The sequence below is a fragment of the Pleurodeles waltl genome, chromosome 5, assembly GCF_031143425.1.
Source record: "Pleurodeles waltl isolate 20211129_DDA chromosome 5, aPleWal1.hap1.20221129, whole genome shotgun sequence".
In the NCBI taxonomy this organism is placed as follows: domain Eukaryota; kingdom Metazoa; phylum Chordata; class Amphibia; order Caudata; family Salamandridae; genus Pleurodeles; species Pleurodeles waltl.
The window spans coordinates 1,798,186,647-1,798,210,881 of record NC_090444.1 but is presented as its reverse complement, the minus strand read 5'-3'; the positions used below and the strand labels follow the sequence as shown (position 1 = coordinate 1,798,210,881).

The 24,235-nt window shown below is 45.6% G+C and overlaps 1 protein-coding gene across 1 annotated transcript in view; it reads right to left on the bottom strand.

Annotated features, from left to right (window-relative positions):
* XPO5 (exportin 5) overlaps nt 1–24,235 on the bottom strand; it is a 579,115-nt gene that overhangs the window by 488,626 nt on the left and 66,254 nt on the right. The window contains exon 5 of the mRNA XM_069236247.1: nt 12,620–12,802. Within this exon, the coding sequence (XP_069092348.1) occupies nt 12,620–12,802 (183 nt within the window). The remainder of the gene's footprint in view (nt 1–12,619; nt 12,803–24,235) is intronic.

The window sequence follows — 24,235 nt, the reverse complement described above, 5'->3', positions numbered from 1 at the left end:
GCTGGCTGTGGCATCACCTTGGCCTTTACAAGCTTTGTGTCGAGTCTTGGACGGGGCAGTTTTACTCACTGTTTTCTGCGTTGTCGCGGGTCGCTCACTTTCGGAATCATCGGAGTCCGTTTCCTGGATGGAAATTCTTTCCTCCTCTTCGACGTAGAGTTGTTCCCTCGGTGTCGATGCCATCTGTAGTCTTCTGGCTCTTCGATCGCGTAGGGTCTTTTTCGATCGAAATGCCAGACAGGCCTCACAAGTATCCTCCCTGTGTTCTGGTGATAGACACAGATTACAGACCAAGAGTTGGTCTGTATAAGGATACTACGAGTGGCACTTCGGACAGAAGCGGAAGGGGGTCCGGTCCATTAGTTTTGTCAATGGACGCGGTTGGGCCGACCAGGCCCTGCTGAAGAGCGGAAGACGCGAAGGGCCGCCGGAGTGTTTCTACTATCGGTGTCAATACGCTAACACTAAACCGGTACCGAGCGCGAACAATACCGTTGAATTTTCGATATTTAGCTAACTTTCCCGATTCGAAATACGGAGCGAAGAGGAACATGTCCGAACCCGATGGCGAAAAAAAACAATCCAAGATGGAGTCGCAATGGAGCCGAAAGGGAGAGTCCCTCGGTCTCGTGACTCGAAAAGACTTCTTCGAAGAAAAACAACTTGTAACACTCCGAGCCCAACACTAATATATATGTAAAATGTCACTTACCCAGTGTACATCTGTTCGTGGCATGAGACGCTGCAGATTCACATGCTGTGCACATCCCGCCATCTAGTGTTGGGCTCGGAGTGTTACAAGTTGATTTTCTTCGAAGAAGTCTTTTCGAGTCACGAGATCGAGGGACTCCTGCCCTTTCGGCTCCATTGCGCATGGGCGTCGACTCCATCTTAGATTGTTTTCCCCGCAGAGGGTGAGGCAGGAGTTGTGTATATAGTAACAGTGCCCATGCAATGGAGTAAATATGTATGAACATAATGTGGTTTAAAGTGATATATTTACAATTTTACAAATGTTCAAGATCAACTTAACAACGGCTACAGGCTCCCGGGGAGGTGGGAGGGCGCATGTGAATCTGCAGCGTCTCATGCCACGAACAGATGTACACTGGGTAAGTGACATTTTCCGTTCGATGGCATGTGTAGCTGCAGATAAACATGCTGTGCATAGACTAGTAAGCAGTTATCTCCCCAAAAGCGGTGGCTCAGCCTGTAAGAGTTGAAGTTGTTTGAAATAAAGTTCGTAGTACTGCTTGTCCTACTGTGGCTTGGTGTGTTGTTAACACATCCACGCAGTAATGCTTGGTAAACGTATGAGGCGTAGACCATGTGGCTGCCTTACATATTTCGGTCATTGGTATGTTTCCTAAAAAAGGCCATGGTAGCACCTTTCTTTCTAGTTGAGTGTGCCTTTGGTGTTATAGGCAGTCTTCTTTTTGCTTTGATATAGCAGGTTTGAATGCATTTAACTATCCACATGGCAATGACTTGTTTGGATATTGGATTCCCTGTATGAGGTTTTTGGAAAGCAACGAACAATTGTTTTGTTTTGCGAATTTGTTTTGTTCTATCAATGTAGTACATTAATGCCCTTTTGATGTCTAATGTGTGTAATGCTCTCTCAGCTACAGAATCTGGTTCTGGAAAGAACACTGGTAGTTCCACTGTTTGATTTAAGTGGAACGGTGATATGACTTTAGGTAAGAACTTAGGATTTGTTCATAGAACTACCTTATGCTTGTGTATCTGAATAAAGGGTTCTTGTGTGGTAAATGCTTGTATTTCACTTACTCTTCTTAGAGATGTGATAGCAATTAGAAAAGCTACTTTCCATGTTAAGTATTGTATCTCACATGAGTGCATGGGTTCAAAAGGTGGACCCATGAGTCGTGTTAAGACAATGTTGAGGTTCCACGAAAGAACTGGTGGTGCTCTTGGTGGGATAATTCTTTTCAGACCCTCCATAAATGCTTTTATGACTGGGATCCTGAATAATGAAGTTAAGTGCGTAATTTGCAGATAAGCTGAAATCGCGGTGCGATGTATCTTAATGGATGAAAAAGCTAACTTTGGTTTTTGTAAGTGTAGTAGGTAGCTTACGATGTCTTTAGCAGATGCGTGTAATGGTTGAATTTGATTATTATGGCAGTAATAAACAAATCTTTTCCACTTATTTGCACAGCAATGTCTTGTGGTTGGTTTTCTAGCTTGTTTTATGACCTCCATACATTCCTGTGTAAGGTGTAGATGTCCGAATTCTAAGACTTCAGGAGCCAAATTGCTAGATTCAGTGACGCTGGATTTGGGTGTCTGATCTGTTGTTTGTGTTGAGTCAACAGATCTGGTTTGTTTGGCAGCTTGATATGAGGCACTACTGAGAGGTCTAGTAGTGTTGTGTACCAAGGTTGTCGTGCCCAGGTTGGAGCTATTAGTATGAGTCGGAGTTTGTTTTGACTCAATTTGTTTACTAGATATGAAAGGAGTGGGAGAGGGGGAAAAGCGTATGCAAATATCCCTGACCAACTCATCCATAACGCATTGCCCTGAGACTGAGCCTGTGGGTACCTGGATGCGAAGTTTTGGCATTTTGCGTTTTCTTTTGTTGCAACTAGATCTATCTGCGGTGTTCCCCATCTTTGGAAGTAAGTCTTTAGTATTTGGCGATGAATTTCCCATTCGTGGATCTGTTGGTGATCCCGAGAGAGATTGTCTGCCAACTGGTTCTGAATTCCTGGTATGAACTGCGCTATTAGGCGAATGTGGTTGTGAATCGCCCAATGCCATAGTTTCTGTGCCAAGAGACACAACTGGGTTGAGTGTGTCCCTCCCTGTTTGTTCAGATAATACATTGTTGTCATGTAGTCTGTTTTGACAAGAATGTGTTTGTGGGTTATTATAGGTTGAAATGCTTTCAGCGCTATAAATACTGCTAGTAGTTCTAAGTGATTTATGTGAAACTGTCTCTGCTGACTGTCCCATTGTCCTTGGATGCTGTGTTGGCTGAGTTGTGCTCCCGTCCCCACCCTATCATGGAAACATCCGTTGTGATTACGAATTGAGGCACTGGGTGTTGAAACGGCCGCCCTATGTTTAAATTTATAGTGTTCCACCATTGAAGCGAGGTGTATGTTTGGCGATCTATCAACACTAGATCTTGAAGTTGACCCTGTGCTTGTGACCATTGTGATGCTAGGCACTGTTGTAAGGGCCGCATGTGCAATCTTGCATTTGGGACAATGGCTATGCATGAGGACATCATGCCTAGTAGTTGCATCACTAATTTTACCTGTAACTTTTGTTTTGGGTGCATGGCTTGTATTACGTTTTGAAATGCCTGTACCCTTTGTGGACTTGGAGTGGCAATCCCTTTTGTTGTGTTGATTGTTGCTCCTAAGTATTGTTGTATTTGACACGGCGGTGTGATTTGTTGTAGTTGAGAGAGAAACCTAGCTTGTGAAGGGTTTCTATGACATACTTTGTGTGTTGTGAACACCGTTCTTGCGTATTGGTTTTGATTAACCAATCGTCTAGGTATGGGAACACATGTATTTGCTGCCTTCTGATATGAGCAGCCACTACTGCCAGGCATTTTGTAAAAACTCTTGGCGCTGTTGTTATCCCAAATGGCAACACTTTGAACTGGTAATGTACCCCTTGGAATACAAACCTTAAGTACTTTCTGTGGGAAGGATTTATAGGTATATGGAAATATGCATCCTTGAGGTCTAGTGTTGTCATCTAGTCTTGTTGTTTGAGCAATGGGATCACGTCTTGCAGTGTCACCATGTGAAAGTGATCTGATTTGATGTAGATGTTTAATGTTCTGAGATCTAATATAGGTCTTAGAGTTTTGTCTTTTTTGGGTATGAGAAAGTACAGGGAGTAAACTCCTGTTCCTCTCTGATGAATTGGTACTAGCTCTATTGCATCTTTTTGCAACAACGCTTGGACCTCCAGTTGTAAAAGATCCGTGTGTTGTTTGGACATGTTGTGTGTTTTCGGTGGGACATTTGGAGGGAATTGTAGAAATTCTATGCAATAACCATGCTGGATAATGGCTAGGACCCACGTGTCTGTTATTTCTTCCCATTTTTTGTAGAACTTGGTTAGTCTCCCCCCCCCACTGGTGTTATGTGTTGGGGATTTGTGATGCTGAAGTCACTGTTTATTTTGTGGAGTTTTGGGACTCTGGAACTTCCCTCTACTCTTTGGGAACTGCCCCCCTCAGCATTGTCCCCGAAAACGTCCCCGCTGATATTGACTCTGATAAGTGAGTCTTGTTTGTGAGGTTGAGGTTTCTGTGCTCTGTCCCCGAAACCCCCTCGAAACTGTGTTTTCCGAAAAGTGCCTCTGCTCTGTGGGGAGTAGAGTGCACCCATGGCTTTGGCCGTATCTGTGTCCTTTTTAAGTTTTTCGATAGTGTCCACCTCCGGCCCAAACAACTGCTGTACGTTAAATGGCATATTCAGCATGGCTTGTTGTATTTCCGGCTTGAATCCTGATGTACGCAGCCATGCGTGTCTCCGTATGGTCACTGCTGTATTTACAGTCCTAGCAGCTGTGTTAGCTGCATCCATTGCTGACCGTATCTGATTGTTAGAGATACTCTGTCCTTCCTCCACCACTTGTTGTGCTCTCTTTTGGAACTCTTTGGGTAGGTGTTCTATGAAATGTTGCATTTCGTCCCAATGAGCCCTATCATATCTAGCCAGCAAGGCCTGTGAGTTGGCAATGCGCCATTGGTTGGCTGCTTGTGCCGCAACCCTTTTCCCCGCAGTGTCGAACTTGCGACTTTCCTTGTCTGGAGGTGGTGCGTCTCCTGAGGTGTGTGAGTTCGCCCTTTTGCGAGCTGCCCCTACTACCACTGAGTCTGGTGTTAATTACTGCGTGATGTACACAGGGTCTGTTGGTGGCGGTTTGTATTTTTTCTCCACCCTTGGAGAAATGGCCCTGCCCTTCACAGGCTCCTGAAACACCTGTTTGGAGTGTTTTAGCATTCCCGGTAGCATAGGGAGACTGATACTGGCTATGTGTGGACGACAGTGTATTAAATAGAAAGTCATCTTCTATAGGTTCTGCGTGCAGGGTGACATTATGAAACTCAGCTGATCTTGACACCACCTGTGTGTAGGCAGTACTGTACTCAGGTGGGGAGGGTCTCGCTGGATAACAGTCGGGGCTGTTATCTGATACAGGCGCATCATAAAGATCCCATGCGTCTGGGTCATCTTGACTCATTCCTGTATGAGTTGGAGACTGCATCATTGGTGGAGTGGCTACCGGTGATGGTTGTGGTGAGCGTGGTGGAGATGGTGCCGGAGTTACTTGTCTTGCCACCTTTGCTTGAGGCTGCTTGTTTTTTTCTTGGAAGGCAAGTTTCCTTTTGATTCGAATTGGAGGGAGAGTACTGATCTTCCCTGTGTCTTTTTGAATGTGGAGCCTCCTTTGAGTGTAGTCTGGCTCCCCTGCCTCTGGTTCCTGTCCAAATCTGTGTCCTTGCATCTGTGAGGACAGGCCCTGTTCCTCGGTGTAGGAACTCTATTTCGGCTCAGAGGCCAGATGTTTCGGTATGGAAACCTTTTCGGCAGTCTTTTTCGGCTCCGAAGACACTTTTTTTGCCTTTCGGGGTACTCATCTCTCGGTGCCGACTCATTTCGGTGCCGCCCTCTCGGTGTCGAGATTGCTCTGACCCGGTGTCTCGGGGTCGAGTCTGTTCTGTGCCGGTATCTCGATCTGAGTCGGATGATTTTGACACACGCATGCCCTTTTTCGATGCCGATGTTCGGTCACCTATTTTTCGGGTTAAGCCATGGCCTGCTGGCGGTGGCGTCCCCTGGGCTTTAGTGGTTTTTCCGTGAGTTTTGTGTTGTGACGTCTTACTTACGGTTTTTGGCGTCTGTTCGGCTTCGACCTCGTCCGAGTACGAATCCGCAATGGAGAAGGTTTCTTCTTCTTTCAAGTGTTGTTGTCCTGCCGACGCCATTTGTAGTCTTCTTGCTCTTCGGTCTCTTAACGTCTTCCTCGACCGAAACGCTCAGCAGGCCTCACAGGTATCCTCTTTGTGTTCTGGAGACAAACACAAATTACAGACCAAATGCTTATCTGTATAAGGATACTTGTTGTGACATTCGGGGCAGAAGCGGAATGGGGTCCGTTCCATTAGCCTTGAAGACGCACGTGGTCGGGCCGACCAGGTCCCGCCGGGCAAATCGAAAACCCTGAAGGGCCACTGGAGCTCTTCCAAATTCGGTGTCGATCTGTTGTAGCTAACCCGATACCGAACGCAAAAAATACCGTAACATTTTCTGAGATTTAACAAACTTTCCGAACCGAAACGCGGAGCGAAAAGGAACACGTCTGAACCCAATGGCGGAAAGAAAACAATCTAAGATGGAGTCAACGCCCATGCGCAATGGAGCCGAAAGGGGAGGAGTCCCTCGATCTTGTGACTCGAAAAGACTTCTTCGAAGAAAAACAACTTGTAAGACTCTGAGCCCAACACTAGATGGCGGGATGTGCACAGCATGTGTATCTGCAGCTACACATGCCATCGAACATACATATATATATATATATATATAAACACCAAGAAATTTGTAATTGGGTAAGTACTTTTCAAATTATCACTTTTTGAAATAAACAGAAATACAACTTGCATTTGTAGCTTTACAGCTATTTCCTATGGGAAAGAAACATATACTGTATACGGGTACTTGTCAGCGAATTACAGGGCTGATCTCCAGGACTTAAGGTGAGTAAGAGACAAGGTCCAAGGCTGTACCAAAAGGTCACCTCGGTTGGCTCTGGGGTGGTCAGGTTTCAGAGATGCTTTTCAGCATCTGGTGCCAATTTAAATCAATGGGCAACAGTCCTGTTGGAAAGAGAATGTAAGCAGGGACTGGGGGGCTAGTCTGACTGAACCCACAGGGGGCATCCGTTCTCGAGGGGCTCTGACATACGGGGACACCAGCATTTCACTGAAACTCTGGTTGGGGCGGCTCGTGTGCAGTGGTGCTTTTTCTGGTAGGGGTCGCACTGCAAGAGGCTTTCCCAGTTCCTGCTGTCCTGTAAACAGAGGCTGCAGGTGGGGACTGGGGAACCAGTCAGGCCAAACCCAAGGAGGGACTCAGCTCTTGAGGGTGTCTGAACCCAGTTGGCGCAGCTGATCCACTTCTACTCGGGCTGTAGGGCTCGTGTGCAGTGATGCTTTCTGGTGTTGGGTCACAGTGGTCCAGGGTTCTCACTGCCCTGAAAAACAGAAGCTGCAGGTGGGGGCTGAGGAACCAGTCCAGCCAAACCCAAAAGGGGGGATGTTGGGGGTGGGGTGGGGGGGGGGGGGGGATCTGCTCTTGAGTCTCAGTGCCACAGGGACACTGTCAGCCTACTGGTATTCGGGCTGGGGGGGGGCTCAAGTGCAGTGCTCCTTTGTTGGGCAGCATCGCTCTGGCAGACGCTCTCGACATTGGTGCCTGCAGAATACAGTGAAGCAACTCCTCTGCTCCAAAGGAGGTGTTGCTGACAAGGTGCTCTTCCACAGCTTTGGGAGGCGACACCACCTTCTGGATGAGACAGGTTGAGGTCCAGCAGTAGGGTAGGGTTTTGTGCCAAGTGGTGGTGAAGTCCTTGGTTCTCACGTCGTGGGCTCTTCTCTGTCCTCCTTTCAAATTCAGGCAGATGAATCAGAATTCTAGGTGTCAGGGGGCCACCTAAATACTCCATTTAGGGGTGTTAAGGGAGTGAAGTGTAGTAGCCAATGGGCTACTTACACCTGGGGTCACACCCTCTAGATGACCACTTCCTGTGGGAAGTGGTCATCACCCAGTCCCAGAGGTCCTAATGTGACCTGGTGTAATTCTCCTTTTCTTGTTCACTTCAGATAGCCCACCCTATGGGTGCGGATGCCCGACTGTGTAATCCGCCTGACTTGGTGCCAAATGGGCACCAGATAGGGGGTTGCCTCTCCCAGGTCTGGGGGGAGCCAGGGTTGCATATCAAAGGCGACAGGGACTTTGAAGTCCCTGGCCTTGGTATGCACGTTTACTAGCCATCCTGCTGGAGAAGGTGAGAATACCTCCTGGCACAGGAAGCATTGTTTCTGACCTCAGAGTGCGGGCTATCACCTCCACGGGGTCAGAAACTCATCTACAGTGGCAGGCTTGTTGATACCAGTCAGCTAGCACACCAGAGTACTAGTAGGGTATCCTCTGGGTGCATGTATTAATAAATCCAACACTAGAATCAGTATGGGTTTATTATTACGAGGTGGTGGATTCCAAACTCTGATTCGATCCATCTAAAAGACTACCACTGGAGTCCAGCTCTCTGGTATTATTCGGGATTTCCTGAAATTTTAATTTGAACCTCAGCATTTCCTGATCCACTAGGTCAAATGCAGCCCGAAAAATCCACAAAACATATGGGAGGCTCCGCTACTCTCTATGGATTTCTGTGCTATGACCCAGAGACTGAAACAGTGGTTTGCCATAAAACAACTCTGTTCCACAGGGATCCAAACGGCCTCCTCACACCATTGCTTAGAAGTCTGTGATAATATCTGTAGGAAGTTGGCTCTGTATGTGCTATTTCAAAGTAAGGAATAGCATGCACAGAGTCCAAGGGTTCCCCTTAGAGGTAAGATAGTGGCAAAAAGAGATAATACTAATGCTCTATTTTGTGGTAGTGTGGTCGAGCAGTAGGCTTATCCAAGGAGTAGTGTTAAGCATTTGTTGTACATACACATAGACAATAAATGAGGTACACACACTCAGAGACAAATCCAGCCAATAGGTTTTTATACAGAAAAATATCTTTTCTTAGTTTATTTTAAGAACCACAGGTTCAAATTCTACATGTAATATCTCATTCGAAAGGTATTGCAGGTAAGTACTTTAGGAACTTCAAATCATAAGAATTGCATGTATACTTTACAAGTTATTGACAAATAGCTGTTTTAAAAGTGGACACTTAGTGCAATTTTCACAGTTCCTGGGGGAGGTAAGTTTTTGTTAGTTTTACCAGGTAAGTAAGACACTTACAGGGCTTAGTTCTTGGTCCAAGGTAGCCCACCATTGGGGGTTCAGAGCAATCCCAAAGTCACCACACCAGCAGCTCAGGGCCGGTCAGGTGCAGAGTTCAAAGTGGTGCCCAAAACACATAGGCTAGAATGGAGAGAAGGGGGTGCCCCGGTTCCGGTCTGTTTGCAGGTAAGTACCCGCGTCTTCGGAGGGCAGACCAGGGGGGTTTTGTAGGGCACCGGGGGGGACACAAGTCCACACAGAAATTTCACCCTCAGCGGCGCGGGGGCGGCCGGGTGCAGTGTAGAAACAAGCGTCGGGTTTTCAATGTTAGTCTATGAGAGATCTCGGGATCTCTTCAGCGCTGCAGGCAGGCAAGGGGGGGGTTCCTCGGGGAAACCTCCACTTGGTCAAGGGAGAGGGACTCCTGGGGGTCACTCCTCCAGTGAAAGTCCGGTCCTTCAGGTCCTGGGGGCTGCGGGTGCAGGGTCTCTCCCAGGTGTCGGGACTTAGGATTCAAAGAGTCGCGGTCAGGGGAAGCCTCGGGATTCCCTCTGCAGGCGGCGCTGTGGGGGCTCAGGGGGGACAGGTTTTGGTACTCACGGTATCGGAGTAGTCCTGGGGTCCCTCCCGAAGTGTTGGATCGCCACCAGCCGAGTCGGGGTCGCCGGGTGCAGTGTTGCAAGTCTCACGCCTTTTGTGGGGAGCTTGCAGGGTTCTTTAAAGCTGCTGGAAACAAAGTTGCAGCTTTTCTTGGAGCAGGTCCGCTGTCCTCTGGAGTTTCTTGTCTTTTCGAAGCAGGGGCAGTCCTCAGAGGATGTCGAGGTCGCTGGTCCCTTTGGAAGGCGTCGCTGGAGCAGGATCTTTGGAAGGCAGGAGACAGGCCGGTGAGTTTCTGGAGCCAAGGCAGTTGTCGTCTTCTGGTCTTCCTCTGCAGGGGTTTTTCAGCTAGGCAGTCCTTCTTCTTGTAGTTGCAGTAATCTAATTTTCTAGGGTTCAGGGTAGCCCTTAAATACTAAATTTAAGGGCGTGTTTAGGTCTGGGGGGTTAGTAGCCAATGGCTACTAGCCCTGAGGGTGGGTACACCCTCTTTGTGCCTCCTCCCAAGGGGAGGGGGTCACAATCCTAACCCTATTGGGGGAATCCTCCATCTGCAAGATGGAGGATTTCTAAAAGTTAGAGTCACTTCAGCTCAGGACACCTTAGGGGCTGTCCTGACTGGCCAGTGACTCCTCCTTGTTTTTCTCATTATTTTCTCCGGCCTTGCCGCCAAAAGTGGGGCCTGGCCGGAGGGGGCGGGCAACTCCACTAGCTGGAGTGTCCTGCTGGGTTGGCACAAAGGAGGTGGGCCTTTGAGGCTCACCGCCAGGTGTGACAATTCCTGCCTGGGGGAGGTGTTAGCATCTCCACCCAGTGCAGGCTTTGTTACTGGCCTCAGAGTGACAAAGGCACTCTCCCCATGGGGCCAGCAACATGTCTCGGTTTGTGGCAGGCTGCTAAAACTAGTCAGCCTACACAGATAGTCGGTTAAGTTTCAGGGGGCACCTCTAAGGTGCCCTCTGGGGTGTATTTTACAATAAAATGTACCCTGGCATCAGTGTGCATTTATTGTGCTGAGAAGTTTGATACCAAACTTCCCAGTTTTCAGTGTAGCCATTATGGTGCTGTGGAGTTCGTGTTTGACAGACTCCCAGACCATATACTCTTATGGCTACCCTGCACTTACAATGTCTAAGGTTTTGTTTAGACACTGTAGGGGTACCATGCTCATGCACTGGTACCCTCACCTATGGTATAGTGCACCCTGCCTTAGGGCTGTAAGGCCTGCTAGAGGGGTGTCTTACCTATACTGCATAGGCAGTGAGAGGCTGGCATGGCACCCTGAGGGGAGTGCCATGTCGACTTACTCATTTTGTTCTCACTAGCACACACAGGCTTGTAAGCAGTGTGTCTGTGCTGAGTGAGGGGTCTCTAGGGTGGCATAAGACATGCTGCAGCCCTTAGAGACCTTCCTTGGCATCAGGGCCCTTGGTACTAGAAGTACCAGTTACAAGGGACTTATCTGAATGCCAGGGTGTGCCAATTGTGGATACAATGGTACATTTTAGGTGAAGGAACACTGGTGCTGGGGCCTGGTTAGCAGGGTCCCAGCACTCTTCTCAGTCAAGTCAGCATCAGTATCAGGCAAAAAGTGGGGGGTAACTGCAACAGGGAGCCATTTCTTTACAATATCTTTGCGAAGAACTTCGGTCCTAAATCAATTAAACAAATTAACAGATAGTTTTTCGGGGTCATTCTTTTATGTATAGGTTTTATTGTTGCACCTTTCCAGTTTTCCAGAGTATGCCCTAGCTTAAATACACCATTTAAGCACTTAAGAAAATAATTTGGCTTAAAAGGATTGCTGGACATCCACCAAACAGACAAGAGAATAACATGCGGAAAATAAACCGGTCAATAAGCCAGACCAAATGTTTAAGTGGGTTATGCCAGTTGTAGGTGAATTGAAGATGGTGAACACAAAATCCGTAAAATGAGTAGGTTACTAGTCTGCAGGAGTTTTTTAATCTCTGACGCAGAATGGGCTATCTATGAGTCATATGATTCTGCCAGTGAGATTAAGGGGACCTCTTGCAACATTTGTTTTGATATTAGTTTTTTATGCATATCTATTTTAGGACAAGAACATTTTCAAAAACCTTTTGGGGAGGAGACTACAAGTTTATACCACAGCATTTTATGATTTCTGATACAGTTAACAGATATGGTTGGCCAATGGACATACTATAACATATTTCATTTTTCACAAATATGAACTATTATTCATGAGTGTGTGGTAGGCTAGAATGGAGGGACAAAAGTGGCTTAGCTGATAATATAGGGTTTTATCCTGGCTTCAAAGAGTTACAAACTCCCTGCAGTGTGATGGAATATCAGAGGAGTGAGTGACCTAGAGCTCTGGAACATCCAACTTTACTTATGAATGAGGGATTGTATTGGGCTTAACAGAAGAATTCAAACAATAACTTCCAAATGTGGTGAAGGAAAGTACTGTGCATGTTTTCATATCAGCCCAAGGACTTATACTTCTGGCACCCGGACAATGAAAAGTAGTAAATAGAAGTTCGATCACTCCATGTAGGAGCCACGTGACGTTTGGCTCTTCTGCAACAGAAAATGGGGCATCACCAATTTCTTCTATACTCAACAGGGGGTAGGCGGCTTCATTCTTTGTGTGATTCTTTTTGTAGAGGAACAATTGTACACTTTAAATATGGCAATTATGTTGATAAGCTCCCCCACTACCAACCAAACTGTCATGATTCATTAAATGTCACTCTTTGCTGCTACCTACATTAACCACTGAATGCTTCTTCCAACAGCACAAGTTTTCAGAAAGCACTACTTTACTTTCTCACTTTTTCACCCCTTCTCACTAGGTACGACATGTAGGTTATATTAAATGAATTAGTAAAGTGTAGCCGTCTCTCTTAAGAGTATGCTGTGGGCAGATGATGGGAAAGGCAAAGGACATTAGAGATCAATGAAAAGAGACCTGGTTAGAGATGTCAGGTCATGATCATCTATATACAAATGTAACTCACCAACCGCCTGTACTTGTTCACACTTTCCTGAAGAGAACCTAGCATAAATCTGAAGATCTGCTCCATATTCTTGGTAAGAGTGTGCTGGATGTCACGTCTGCGCTGTTGTGGGAGCGTCTGGAAGGTAACAACATCCTCTGCCACTCTTAACAGGATAAACATCACCAGCTCACACTGGGTTTCCTAATGACAAAAGAAAATAGTAAAGAGCACACTTAAGAGCATACCTCAGGCAACTACAGATGCCAAAAATCATTTGTGAAATGGCTGTATGTTCTACAGTGGCAAATATTTCAAACAAAGCTAGTGTTTTTAGTGAAATTGGTTTACAATTCGAAATGTCCATGGTTTGGTGAAGCAGTTTACTATGAAGAGTGCCTGCACTATTCATTACAGTATATACCGACACCTAGTGAAGTACACTTGACATTTAAAAATATATATATATATGTTCTTTAGGACATCTGAGCTTGTAATCTTGTTTGCATACTATTGGTTAGATGTAGTTCACCTCACCTGGCAATGCTGACCCATTAACCTTATCCAAGTAAAAAAAGCTTGTTTAAACCTCAGTCCATTGTCCAGCCCTTGCCAAATGGACTGAATGCTTATCTGAACATGTCAAAATTGTTTGGACATTTTAACTATAGGTGTCCAAGCAAATTAAACCAGGAAAGCACTACATACATTAATTACCATGACGTGCAAAGGTATCAGAATTCATAATTGCAAACATTCAATCATCCATTGTGAGAAGCATCAGTGAGCGGGGGGGTAGCTAGGCAAGAAGGCTGAAGAGACACTCCTCTCTGCGCTCCCGTCAGCATCCAAGAAATCATGCCCAAATCCTAAATTATCCCAAGGGCTGCATCACCTGATGACTCTGGATTACATTAAGGGCTCTGTGTCTCACAGGACGCCTGTTTGGAAAACTGGAGTGCATCTCGATGTGACAGTTTCTGCCACAGCCTTTATACTACGGGCTGCTGCCATTTTGTTCCTGGGCTGAAGCGGCCAATTAAGGGCAGAGAAGGGCACTCCTGGGGCCCCCTCCCAGAAAAAGCTCACCCCCGTTGGGACAAGACATTGGTTGACTCTAGCGGTGGAGGAGTGAGGCCACGTAGTTGAGCTCTAACTGCTGCTGTATCGGCCCCGGGCGTATTGTTGATGAGACAGCACTTTGCCGCAGGGCCGTGCAGAGACAGTGGGCAGAAGCATCACCAGGCATCGGGCCGAGCACTTGCTAGCAGCGCTCGATGAACTGATACTACCCGCATAAGAAAATACAGGCTACACTCTGCCCACAGAAGAGCTTAGGTGCTGCCAGAGGATGCCCAAGAATTAAGAGGCGGGCTGCTGCTCTAACAGCGGTAACCGGTGTAGGCCAATGCAAGCATCATAGACGGACACTCAGAAGTATTCCTGTGACGCTGGAGACCCCTGTTGGCCAGCTGTCCTGCAGTCTCCCCCTGACAAGATAACAACTCTGCAGGTGGGAGCTGTTGAGTTCCCGTGGGAGCTACTGCCGGGAACCCAGGTTGTATTGAAACCACGCATCACAGAATTTATATAGCTGGGTTCACCCGAGGGGTGTTATCATATGGCGGCAGGCCCATGCATTGACCTTATACTCGACAGCCCTCTCTGGGATTGGCTCCCTCTTGGGGAGTCGCTACCTCATGCTGGGCAATGGAGGGTATCATTATGCCTTGTCCCTGTAGTGGCCTGTAGCATCCGACAGCCTCCAGGGTACTGACACCAGCGGATTGGGATAAACTGTGGTCTATGCCGTGGTGAAGGATAAAAGTACCAAACCCGCTCAACTTAACAAGATCCTCAACTAAATACAACCGGCTCCTTATGAGGAACAGGCTCTAGCAGAGGTTCCGTCCACATGAGCAGAGAAACGTGCTGAGACAGGTCTATCTCTGGCAGACCTTATTGCAGCAATCACTAACTCTCTGGATGAACTGGCCCACAAGATAGACGCTGCTGCCATTACTGTTAATCTGCTTCATGCAGATCTGTGCAAGGTGACAAAGCACATTACATCCACGAAACAGAATTGAGCACCCTACAACAGGTGGTCAGCACGCTCAGATATACTGTGATTCCCTTACAGCAACAAACGTGTCACCTGGATGAAAGAATGGAGGATTCTGAGTGGAGGTCCCGCAGGAACACTTAGCATTTTGTGGGCTTCACAGAAAAAGCAGAGGGGCAGTCTACTCAGGGGTTTGGAATTTAATTAAGTATCTACTTGTCCATGGGACAGGTTGCTTCTTAAATCTACTTGTCCAGTAAAAAAAAAAAAAAAAAAAAAAAAAAAATATATATATCTACTTGCAACTTTGGTGCCAGGCAGTGCCACAACAAATTATCGCAGCAATATTATTATGTAAGAGCTCGTTGTAAGATATGGTCCCTAAATTACGGTGAGTCGTTTGGATTCACAAAGTAGCTTTTATTTATTTACAGAAATCCCATCCAGCTCCATCAACTGCCAGCTTCTCCTTCTCCTCACTCTGTCGTCCTCTCTCTGCTGGATTCCACCATCCCTTCACAATTCTAAATTCTACATGCTATGACCCCTCAAACATTCTACAAGCTATGACATACTACACTCCTCCCCCCTTTACAAACCAAGATAAACAAGAAAAAGAGAAAAGAAAGGAAAAAAAACAAAAAAAAAAACACAACAGTATATACAAATTACATCAACACATCTTTACATTTTAGTACCACTACACGATTTAAATTCCATTTCTTGGAATCCTCCGTTCTTACTGCATTGTTGAATAGTCTCACTACCCTTAAAGGTTTAACTTTGTCGACATTCCTTCCTTTACCCACAGGCTTGCGAATCAACACCCAATCTCCAACCTTAACTTTGGTTGTGTGAGTTGACTTCCTGCGATCAAAATACTCCTTCCGCGCTTTTATTTTTTCCTCTTCATCCCGTCTCCAAGTTCCATCAGACACCACCACCCCAGTTCTTGCTCCCATGTCATTGACCCACCAAGGTGACACCAACGTATTAGGATGTCTGGCTCTGAGTAACTCAAAAGGTGTTTTCCCAGTAATGCATGAGGCGAAACTCTGTATGCTTCAACCCGCTTGATCACTTCTTTCTTCCAGTTCAATCCACCAACCTTAGCTAAAGCTATGGTGTAGGAAGTTGGCTCTGTATGTGCTATTTCAAAGTAAGGAGTAGCATGCACAGAGTCCAAGGGTTCCCCTTAGAGGTAAAATAGTGGTAAAAATAGATAATACTAATGCTCTATTTTGTGGTAGTGTGGTCGAGCAGTAGGCTTATCCAAGGAGTAGTGTTAAGCATTTGTTGTACATACACATAGACAATAAATGAGGTACACACACTCAGAGACAAATCCAGCCAATAGGTTTTTGTATAGAAAAATATCTTTTCTTAGTTTATTTTAAGAACCACAGGTTCAAATTTAACATGTAATATCTTGTTCGAAAGGTATTGCAGGTAAGTACTTTAGGAACTTCAAATCATAAAAATTGCATGTATACTTTTCAAGTTATTGACAAATAGCTGTTTTAAAAGTGGACACAGTGCAATTTTCACAGTTCCTGGGGGAGGTAAGTTTTTGTTAGTTTTACCAGGTAAGTAGGACACTTACAGGGTTCAGTTCTTGGTCCAAGGTAGCCCACCGTTGGGGGTTCAGAGCAACCCCAAAGTCACCACACCAGCAGCTCAGGGCCGGTCAGGTGCAGAGTTCAAAGTGGTGCCCAAAACACATAGGCTAGAATGGAGAGAAGGGGGTGCCCCGGTTCCGGTCTGCTTGCAGGTAAGTACCCGCGTCTTCGGAGGGCAGACCAGGGGGGTTTTGTAGGGCACCGGGGGGGACACAAGTCCACACAGAAATCTCACCCTCAGCAGCGCGGGGGCGGCCGGGTGCAGTGTAGGAACAGGCGTCGGGTTCGCAATGTTAGTCTATGAGAGATCTCGGGATCTCTTCAGCGCTGCAGGCAGGCAAGGGGGGGATTCCTCGGGGAAACCTCCACTTGGGCAAGGGAGAGGGACTCCTGGGGGTCACTTCTCCAGTGAAAGTCCGGTCCTTCAGGTCCTGGGGGCTGCGGGTGCAGGGTCTCTCCCAGGCGTCGGGACTTTAGGTTCAAAGAGTCGCGGTCAGGGGAAGCCTCGGGATTCCCTCTGCAGGCGGCGCTGTGGGGGCTCAGGGGGGACAGGTTTTGGTACTCACAGTATCAGAGTAGTCCTGGGGTCCCTCCTGAGGTGTTGGATCGCCACCAGCCGAGTCGGGGTCGCCGGGTGCAGTGTTGCAAGTCTCACGCTTCTTGCGGGGAGCTTGCAGGGTTCTTTAAAGCTGCTGGAAACAAAGTTGCAGCTTTTCTTGGAGCAGGTCCGCTGTCCTCGGGAGTTTCTTGTCTTTTCGAAGCAGGGGCAGTCCTCAGAGGATGTCGAGGTCGCTGGTCCCTTTGGAAGGCGTCGCTGGAGCAGGATCTTTGGAAGGCAGGAGACAGGCCGGTGAGTTTCTGGAGCCAAGGCAGTTGTCGTCTTCTGGTCTTCCTCTGCAGGGGTTTTCAGCTAGGCAGTCCTTCTTCTTGTAGTTGCAGGAATCTAATTTTCTAGGGTTCAGGGTAGCCCTTAAATACTAAATTTAAGGGCGTGTTTAGGTCTGGGGGGTTAGTAGCCACTGGCTACTAGCCCTGAGGGTGGGTACACCCTCTTTGTGCCTCCTCCCAAGGGGAGGGGGTCACAATCCTAACCCTATTGGGGGAATCCTCCATCTGCAAGATGGAGGATTTCTAAAAGTTAGAGTCACCTCAGCTCAGGACACCTTAGGGGCTGTCCTGACTGGCCAGTGACTCCTCCTTGTTATTCTCATTATTTTCTCCGGCCTTGCCGCCAAAAGTGGGGCCTGGCCGGAGGGGGCGGGCAACTCCACTAGCTGGAGTGTCCTGCTGGGTTGGCACAAAGGAGGTGAGCCTTTGAGGCTCACCGCCAGGTGTGACAATTCCTGCCTGGGAGAGGTGTTAGCATCTCCACCCAGTGCAGGCTTTGTTACTGGCCTCAGAGTGACAAAGGCACTCTCCCCATGGGGCCAGCAACATGTCTCGGTTTGTGGCAGGCTGCTAAAACTAGTCAGCCTACACAGATAGTCGGTTAAGTTTCAGGGGGCACCTCTAAGGTGCCCTCTGTGGTGTATTTTACAATAAAATGTACACTGGCATCAGTGTGCATTTATTGTGCTGAGAAGTTTGATACCAAACTTCCCAGTTTTCAGTGTAGCCATTATGGTGCTGTGGAGTTCGTGTTTGACAGACTCCCAGACCATATACTCTTATGGCTACCCTGCACTTACAATGTCTAAGGTTTTGTTTAGACACTGTAGGGGTACCATGCTCATGCACTGGTACCCTCACCTATGGTATAGTGCACCCTGCCTTAGGGCTGTAAGGCCTGCTAGAGGGGTGTCTTACCTATACTGCATAGGCAGTGAGAGGCTGGCATGGCACCCTGAGGGGAGTGCCATGTCGACTTACTCGTTTTGTCCTCACTAGCACACACAAGCTGGCAAGCAGTGTGTCTGTGCTGAGTGAGAGGTCTCCAGGGTGGCATAAGACATGCTGCAGCCCTTAGAGACCTTCCTTGGCATCAGGGCCCTTGGTACTAGAAGTACCAGTTACAAGGGACTTATCTGGATGCCAGGGTCTGCCAATTGTGGATACAAAAGTACAGGTTAGGGAAAGAACACTGGTGCTGGGGCCTGGTTAGCAGGCCTCAGCACACTTTCAATTGTAAACATAGCATCAGCAAAGGCAAAAAGTCAGGGGGCAACCATGCCAAGGAGGCATTTCCTTACATATGGTTTCTTTCAACACCCTATTAAATCGTTCCACCATGCCATTGGTTTCGGGGTGGTATAACGCACACTTTTTATGAACTATAGCTCAATCAGCCAGATACTTTTCCATTTCATTTGATACTAATTGTACCCCATTGTCAGTAAGCATGCTCTTAGGCAGCCCTTCTCTCCCAAACACTTCCTTGAGAAAATCAATTACTTGTTTAGTCTCAATACTCCTAGTAAATCTAATCTCTGGCCACCTGGAAAACAGATCAACTAGTACTAACAGGTACACATCACAACCTTCCCCACGGATAGGCCCTAGAATGTCCAAGGCAACCTCCTCCCACGGCTGAGAGGGGCGTTCCCTTATTTCCATAGCCTGAATCCTAGGTTTCACAATCTTCTCACTCATGATAAATTGCATACATTCTCTGATTAACCTTTCTACCTGGGAATCCATGCCTGGCCACCAATAAGTCAAACGCAATCTCCCTTTGGTCTTGGACATTCCCTGGTGACCTGTGTGAGCAAGAGAAATAAACTCCTGCCTCAATGTGGTGGGAGGAACTAATTTCGTACCTCTGAATAGAAACCCATCATCGCAAGACAACTCACCTCTCACATGCCAGCATTTTTGTGTTTCACTACCTCCTTCATTCCTATTATTCCAACCTTCTTTTATTAAAGATATCACTTTCACTATGGTGTCATCAGACTCACATTCTCTCCGCCACCTTTCCTTTGTCACAACACATTCATCAAATCCATACTCCTCAATCCCACACACCATTTCCGTATATCCCCATCTGTTTCTTTCTCTTCTTCCAATTCACTTACCAACACTAATCTTGACAGTGTGTCCGCTACCTTATTTTGTGCACCTGGAATACACTTTATATCAAAATCAAAATCTTGTAGGGACACAACCCACTTAGTGATTCGGCTAGAAACTGCATCCACCCCTTTCTTTTTATAAATTTCACAAAGGGGCTTATGATCCGTCCTTACCTCAAATTTATTTCCCCACAACAAATTCTTAAGTTTTCTCACTGCCCAATGAACAGCAAGCGCCTCTCTCTCAATAACACTATAGTTTAACTCTGCATCTCTTAAGGCTTGTGACAAAAATAATACAACTTGATCATTATTTTGACCACCCTGCTGTAACACCGCCCCTAAGCCTTTCGCACTTGCATCAGTTATTAAGATCGAGAGTGTGCAGTATTTTAATGGAAAGATGCGGAAGACATTGTAACGCAAAGGGTTAATTAGCTTGAGCAGTGTAGATGAGCGTAATGCCTGTTGAAACCCACTCCCAAACATCGTGGAAAAGTTCACGATATTATTTTCACGCTTGTTTGTGTAGAAGACTCCGTCTCAAGCTTGAGAACGAGAGTACAGGGAGAAGATGGAATGTAAACAAAGGCTGGAGCAGAGCAGAGCAGCCAAGTACTGATAACATTAGCTAGAAAATGCCAGAATGAGATAGAATCCAAGCTTCGAGTTATTTAAGCACTGAACTGTGTGTGAGGGATTTGGAAGCTCGCAGATGGAATTGTGGAAGCTGCCATGGCCCAGCGCTGCCTCCCTGTTTGTTCGTGGTGCTTGAGGGGGAGAGAGGTCCAAGCAGGCGGTAGAGGGCTCCCCAGCATGTCGTGGATTAAGTTAAGTTTCCACACAGGGATAAAACACCTTTGTTTCTCTGCTCTATTATTATGACTGATTATTTATGCCTGCACTGTGTTTATAACCTGAAGTATTCAGCTCGATTTTATTTTGCTTTCTAAACCTATTAGTGTGAACTGCTGCAATAACTGAAACATGCATTTAGGTGTGTAGTAAATCAAAGCTTATCAGAAGTATTTAGTTTGTTTATATATTGCCTCCTGAACATCGTAGTGAGAGCCTGCTGCAGTAATTGAAACATGCATTTTGGTGTGCAGTAAAACAAAGCTTATCTGAAGTATTCCTGAATATCGTAGTGCAATGCATTTTAGTATACAGTTAATCAAAACATATCTGTCAATTAATTCTTTATATATATATATATATATATATATATATATATATATATATATATATATATATATATAGATGCTTTTCATTGCTATTCTTATTCTACTATTGTTAATGTGCTAAAGGCTTACATTTTATCTGCAATTCTAGTAAAACTAAATTGTATTTATACTTTGCGTGTGGTCCTTCATTGAGCGTCCTTATTGACTTATACCGAACAGGTGTCAACCAGACACCTGGATAAGACAGAGGGCAAATTGGGATTAAAATTCCTCAATCTGGGAGCTTTCACAATTTCCTTTTTAATTTCTCCAAATTCATTTTCACACTCTTCATCCCACACAAATTCCACTCCTTTCCGTAATAACTTCCTCATACATACACTTTTCTCAGCAAAACCCCTCACAAATTTACTGTAATATTCAGCCATACCTAAAAATTTCATAAATTCTTCTTTATTCAGTGGCGATTGTAGTCTGTCAATAGCATCTACTAGTTCCTTTTTTGGAGCTATGCCTTCACCAGTTATGGTGTGACCTAAATAATTTACTACAAAATCTACACTTTTCCATCTTGACTGTCAACCCGAATTCCTCCAACCTTTCTAAAACACTAACAACCTTCTTTTCATGCTGGACCTGATCTTTCCCGTATACAAACACATCATCTTGATACACTCTCACACCAACAAGATCTTTCAATACCTTCTCCATAATTCGTTGAAATACAGAGGCCGCAGACACCAATCCAAATGGTAGTCTGGTATACCTAAAAGTACCAAATGGTGTAATAAATGGGGTAAGATCCTTGGATTTTTCATTCAATCTAATCTGATGATATGCAGATGTTAAATCTATGGTAGAAAACACCTTAGCACCTTGTAAAAGCAACAACATATCAGAAATATTGGGTATGGGATACCTATCCACAATCACATTCTTATTTAATTCTCTTAAGTCCACACATAAGCGTATAGTTCCATTCGGTTTCCTGGCTACAACTACTGGCGACAACCACTCAGTTCCTTCAACTTCCTCTATAATTCCTTCTTCCTGCAGCCTCTCCAGTTCCAATTTCATGTCCTTACGTAGAGCAACAGGTACTCCACGAACTTTGATGCATACCGGTTTCACACCCTCCTTCAGACGAATGTGATGCACATAATGTTGAAGACATCCTAATGTTCCTTGAAATACCAAAGGAAATTTTTTCTTTAATCCCATAACAAAGTCACTGTTGGTCATGAGATTCCGGTCAATAGAATTTCCTTGATCACCAATAGTGTTGATAACGATTTGATCCCTTACTTTCACAGGTGGATCACTATTGGGATCAAGAAAACCCCCTAAGTCTTTCTGGTGGAACCAACTGAGTACACTGTCTCCTTTCTTAGAAACGAAATTTTTTGCATTTGTGAACTTTAGTTTAAACCAAAACTTCGTCTAGTGATGGATCATCCTTTTGCCAAATTTCATCTCTTACTCGTTCTATGTTACAGCCTAACATAAATTGATCTCTGATTCTTTCATCTGTCAAAATTCAAAATTTACATGAAGATGCTAATTTTCGTAATGCTGTAACATATCCCTCCACCGATTCATTTTCTTCTTGGTTTCGTCTTCCAAAGTGATATCTTTCAAGTATTGTGCTAATTTTAGGAATATAATGTCTATCTAATTTTTCTATACAACTTTCATATTCATTTAGATCTTCATTAATTATGTCTGGAAGATTATCGAAAACCTCCTGTCCTTCTGAACCTAAGCAATGTAATAGCAGAGCAGTTTTCCTTTCCACACTAAGAGATGCGCCACAAAATTTGGAATATCTTTCAAATACTTTTTTCTACTTCTGCCATTTTATAGGTGGCTCTCCTGGTAAAGCGAGAAAAAAGGGGGGGCAGTGACATTCTGCATTGTGTCACAGCTGTTCTGAAAGACCACTTTAATTGTATCGGTGCTAGAAATTAGACCAGAGGTCTATTGATCCTGTAGTTCAAAAAAAAAAATGTTTTTCCTAGGAACAGTCTAATTTAAGGTCATTTCCCAAGTTGCTATAAAAATTAAAGCTCGGCAGTGGTTAAATTCCTTTAAAAAATGATTTTTATACACAGTGTTCACACTGGAAAGGTTAATGAAGGACACCTATAGTCTTCGTGTATTCCGGCTTTCAAACCGCAGTGCTAGAAGGACACTATACTCGTTGATATAACAACAAGTCAAGCGTGTATTTATAATAAGCACAGCTGAACACGTCCTCGCGTATTCCGGTTTTCAAATCGCATTGCCTGAAGGACGCTGTACTCGTTGCTATGACAACCAGTCAAGCGCGAGTTGACAACAAGCACAGCTGAGCGCGTTAGCTTTAGTCCTTTTCCATGGAGACAGTTACCAGTTTCCAGGTATGCGCTCGTCGAGCAGAAATGTTCTTCAACAGCTTTTAATTGTTCTTTTTATATTAGTAAAGGCGAATGAAACAGTTTTAAATTGTTCTCAAAGTCCGCTCACCTTTCCATCGCTTTAAAAATATCTCCGTTGTTATTGTAATGCTGTTGAGGCTTCTGTATTCAGGAAAAATTAACCCACGTCGTCGCCAGAGTAAGATATGGTCCATAAATTACAGTGAGTCGTTTGGATTCACGAAATAGCTTTTATTTATTTACAGAAACCCCATCCAGCTCCATCAACTGCCAGCTTCTCCTTCTCCTCACTCTCCGTCGTCCTCTCTCTGCTGGATTCCACCATCCCTTCACAATTCTAAATTCTACATGCTATGACCCCTCAAACATTCTACAAGCTATGACATACTACACTCGTATAATAGTCTCTCCAATTATGTCAGGGCTAATGCTATAGTAGGGCTTGAATACTAGTGATTTCAAGCCCTACGATAGCCATTTCCTTATTTTGCCACCTTTCCGCAGATCAACATACTGGGGCTGGAAGAAGCAATAAGCAATAGTTCCAGAGCTGGAATGCCTTTGAGTCTGTGCAAACCTACTAACGTGTATGTTTTAAGGATTTTGTCCAGCTCTTCTCTAATCTTTTCCCAAATAAAATGTATTACTTGGAACGTCAGAGGGATCGCCCATTATGATAAGCGTAGACATGTGCATGCATACTTAAAACGGTATAACGTCTCCATTGTATACCTCCAGCAAAAACGTGTTGAGGCGGGGGGGAGACTATTACTAGCTTTCGTAAATGGTAGAGAAGCCATATATATGCTTCTTCCTATTCAGGCTATGTCCGGGAGGCCCTCATCTGTGTAGCCCCAGGAGTGCCATTCCAACAGCAAAATCATGTTGTAGACCCAGGGGCAACTGTGCTCTGAACAGGATGACAGATCAAGATCCACCTAAGCTTTCCACTAAGCCTCGACTTACCCCAACGCTCCAAGCTGTACTAAGTGGTTTACGACTGCGTGATCCCAAGCAAAAACTGTACTCATTTTATAAGCCAGCGACGGGTACTTTTGTTGCCTAGATTACTGGTTCATTTCCCCCAAATTAGCACCAAACATTGTCGAGGTGGCCTATCTGACCCCGCTACCTCAGTGATCATTCACTGGTCCGGTCAATTCTGGGGAGTTGGATTGACCTCTAAAGGATACCTCTATCGCGCCCTAGGGTGGAGGCCCTCACTGACGCACTATTTTGAAGATAACTGGGGGAATCAGAGAGTTGAGGCTATGAAGGTGGTTCTACAGGGGGGTGGAGGGTTTGTATCAAACTTCAACTACATAGAAAGGGCGATAGGAC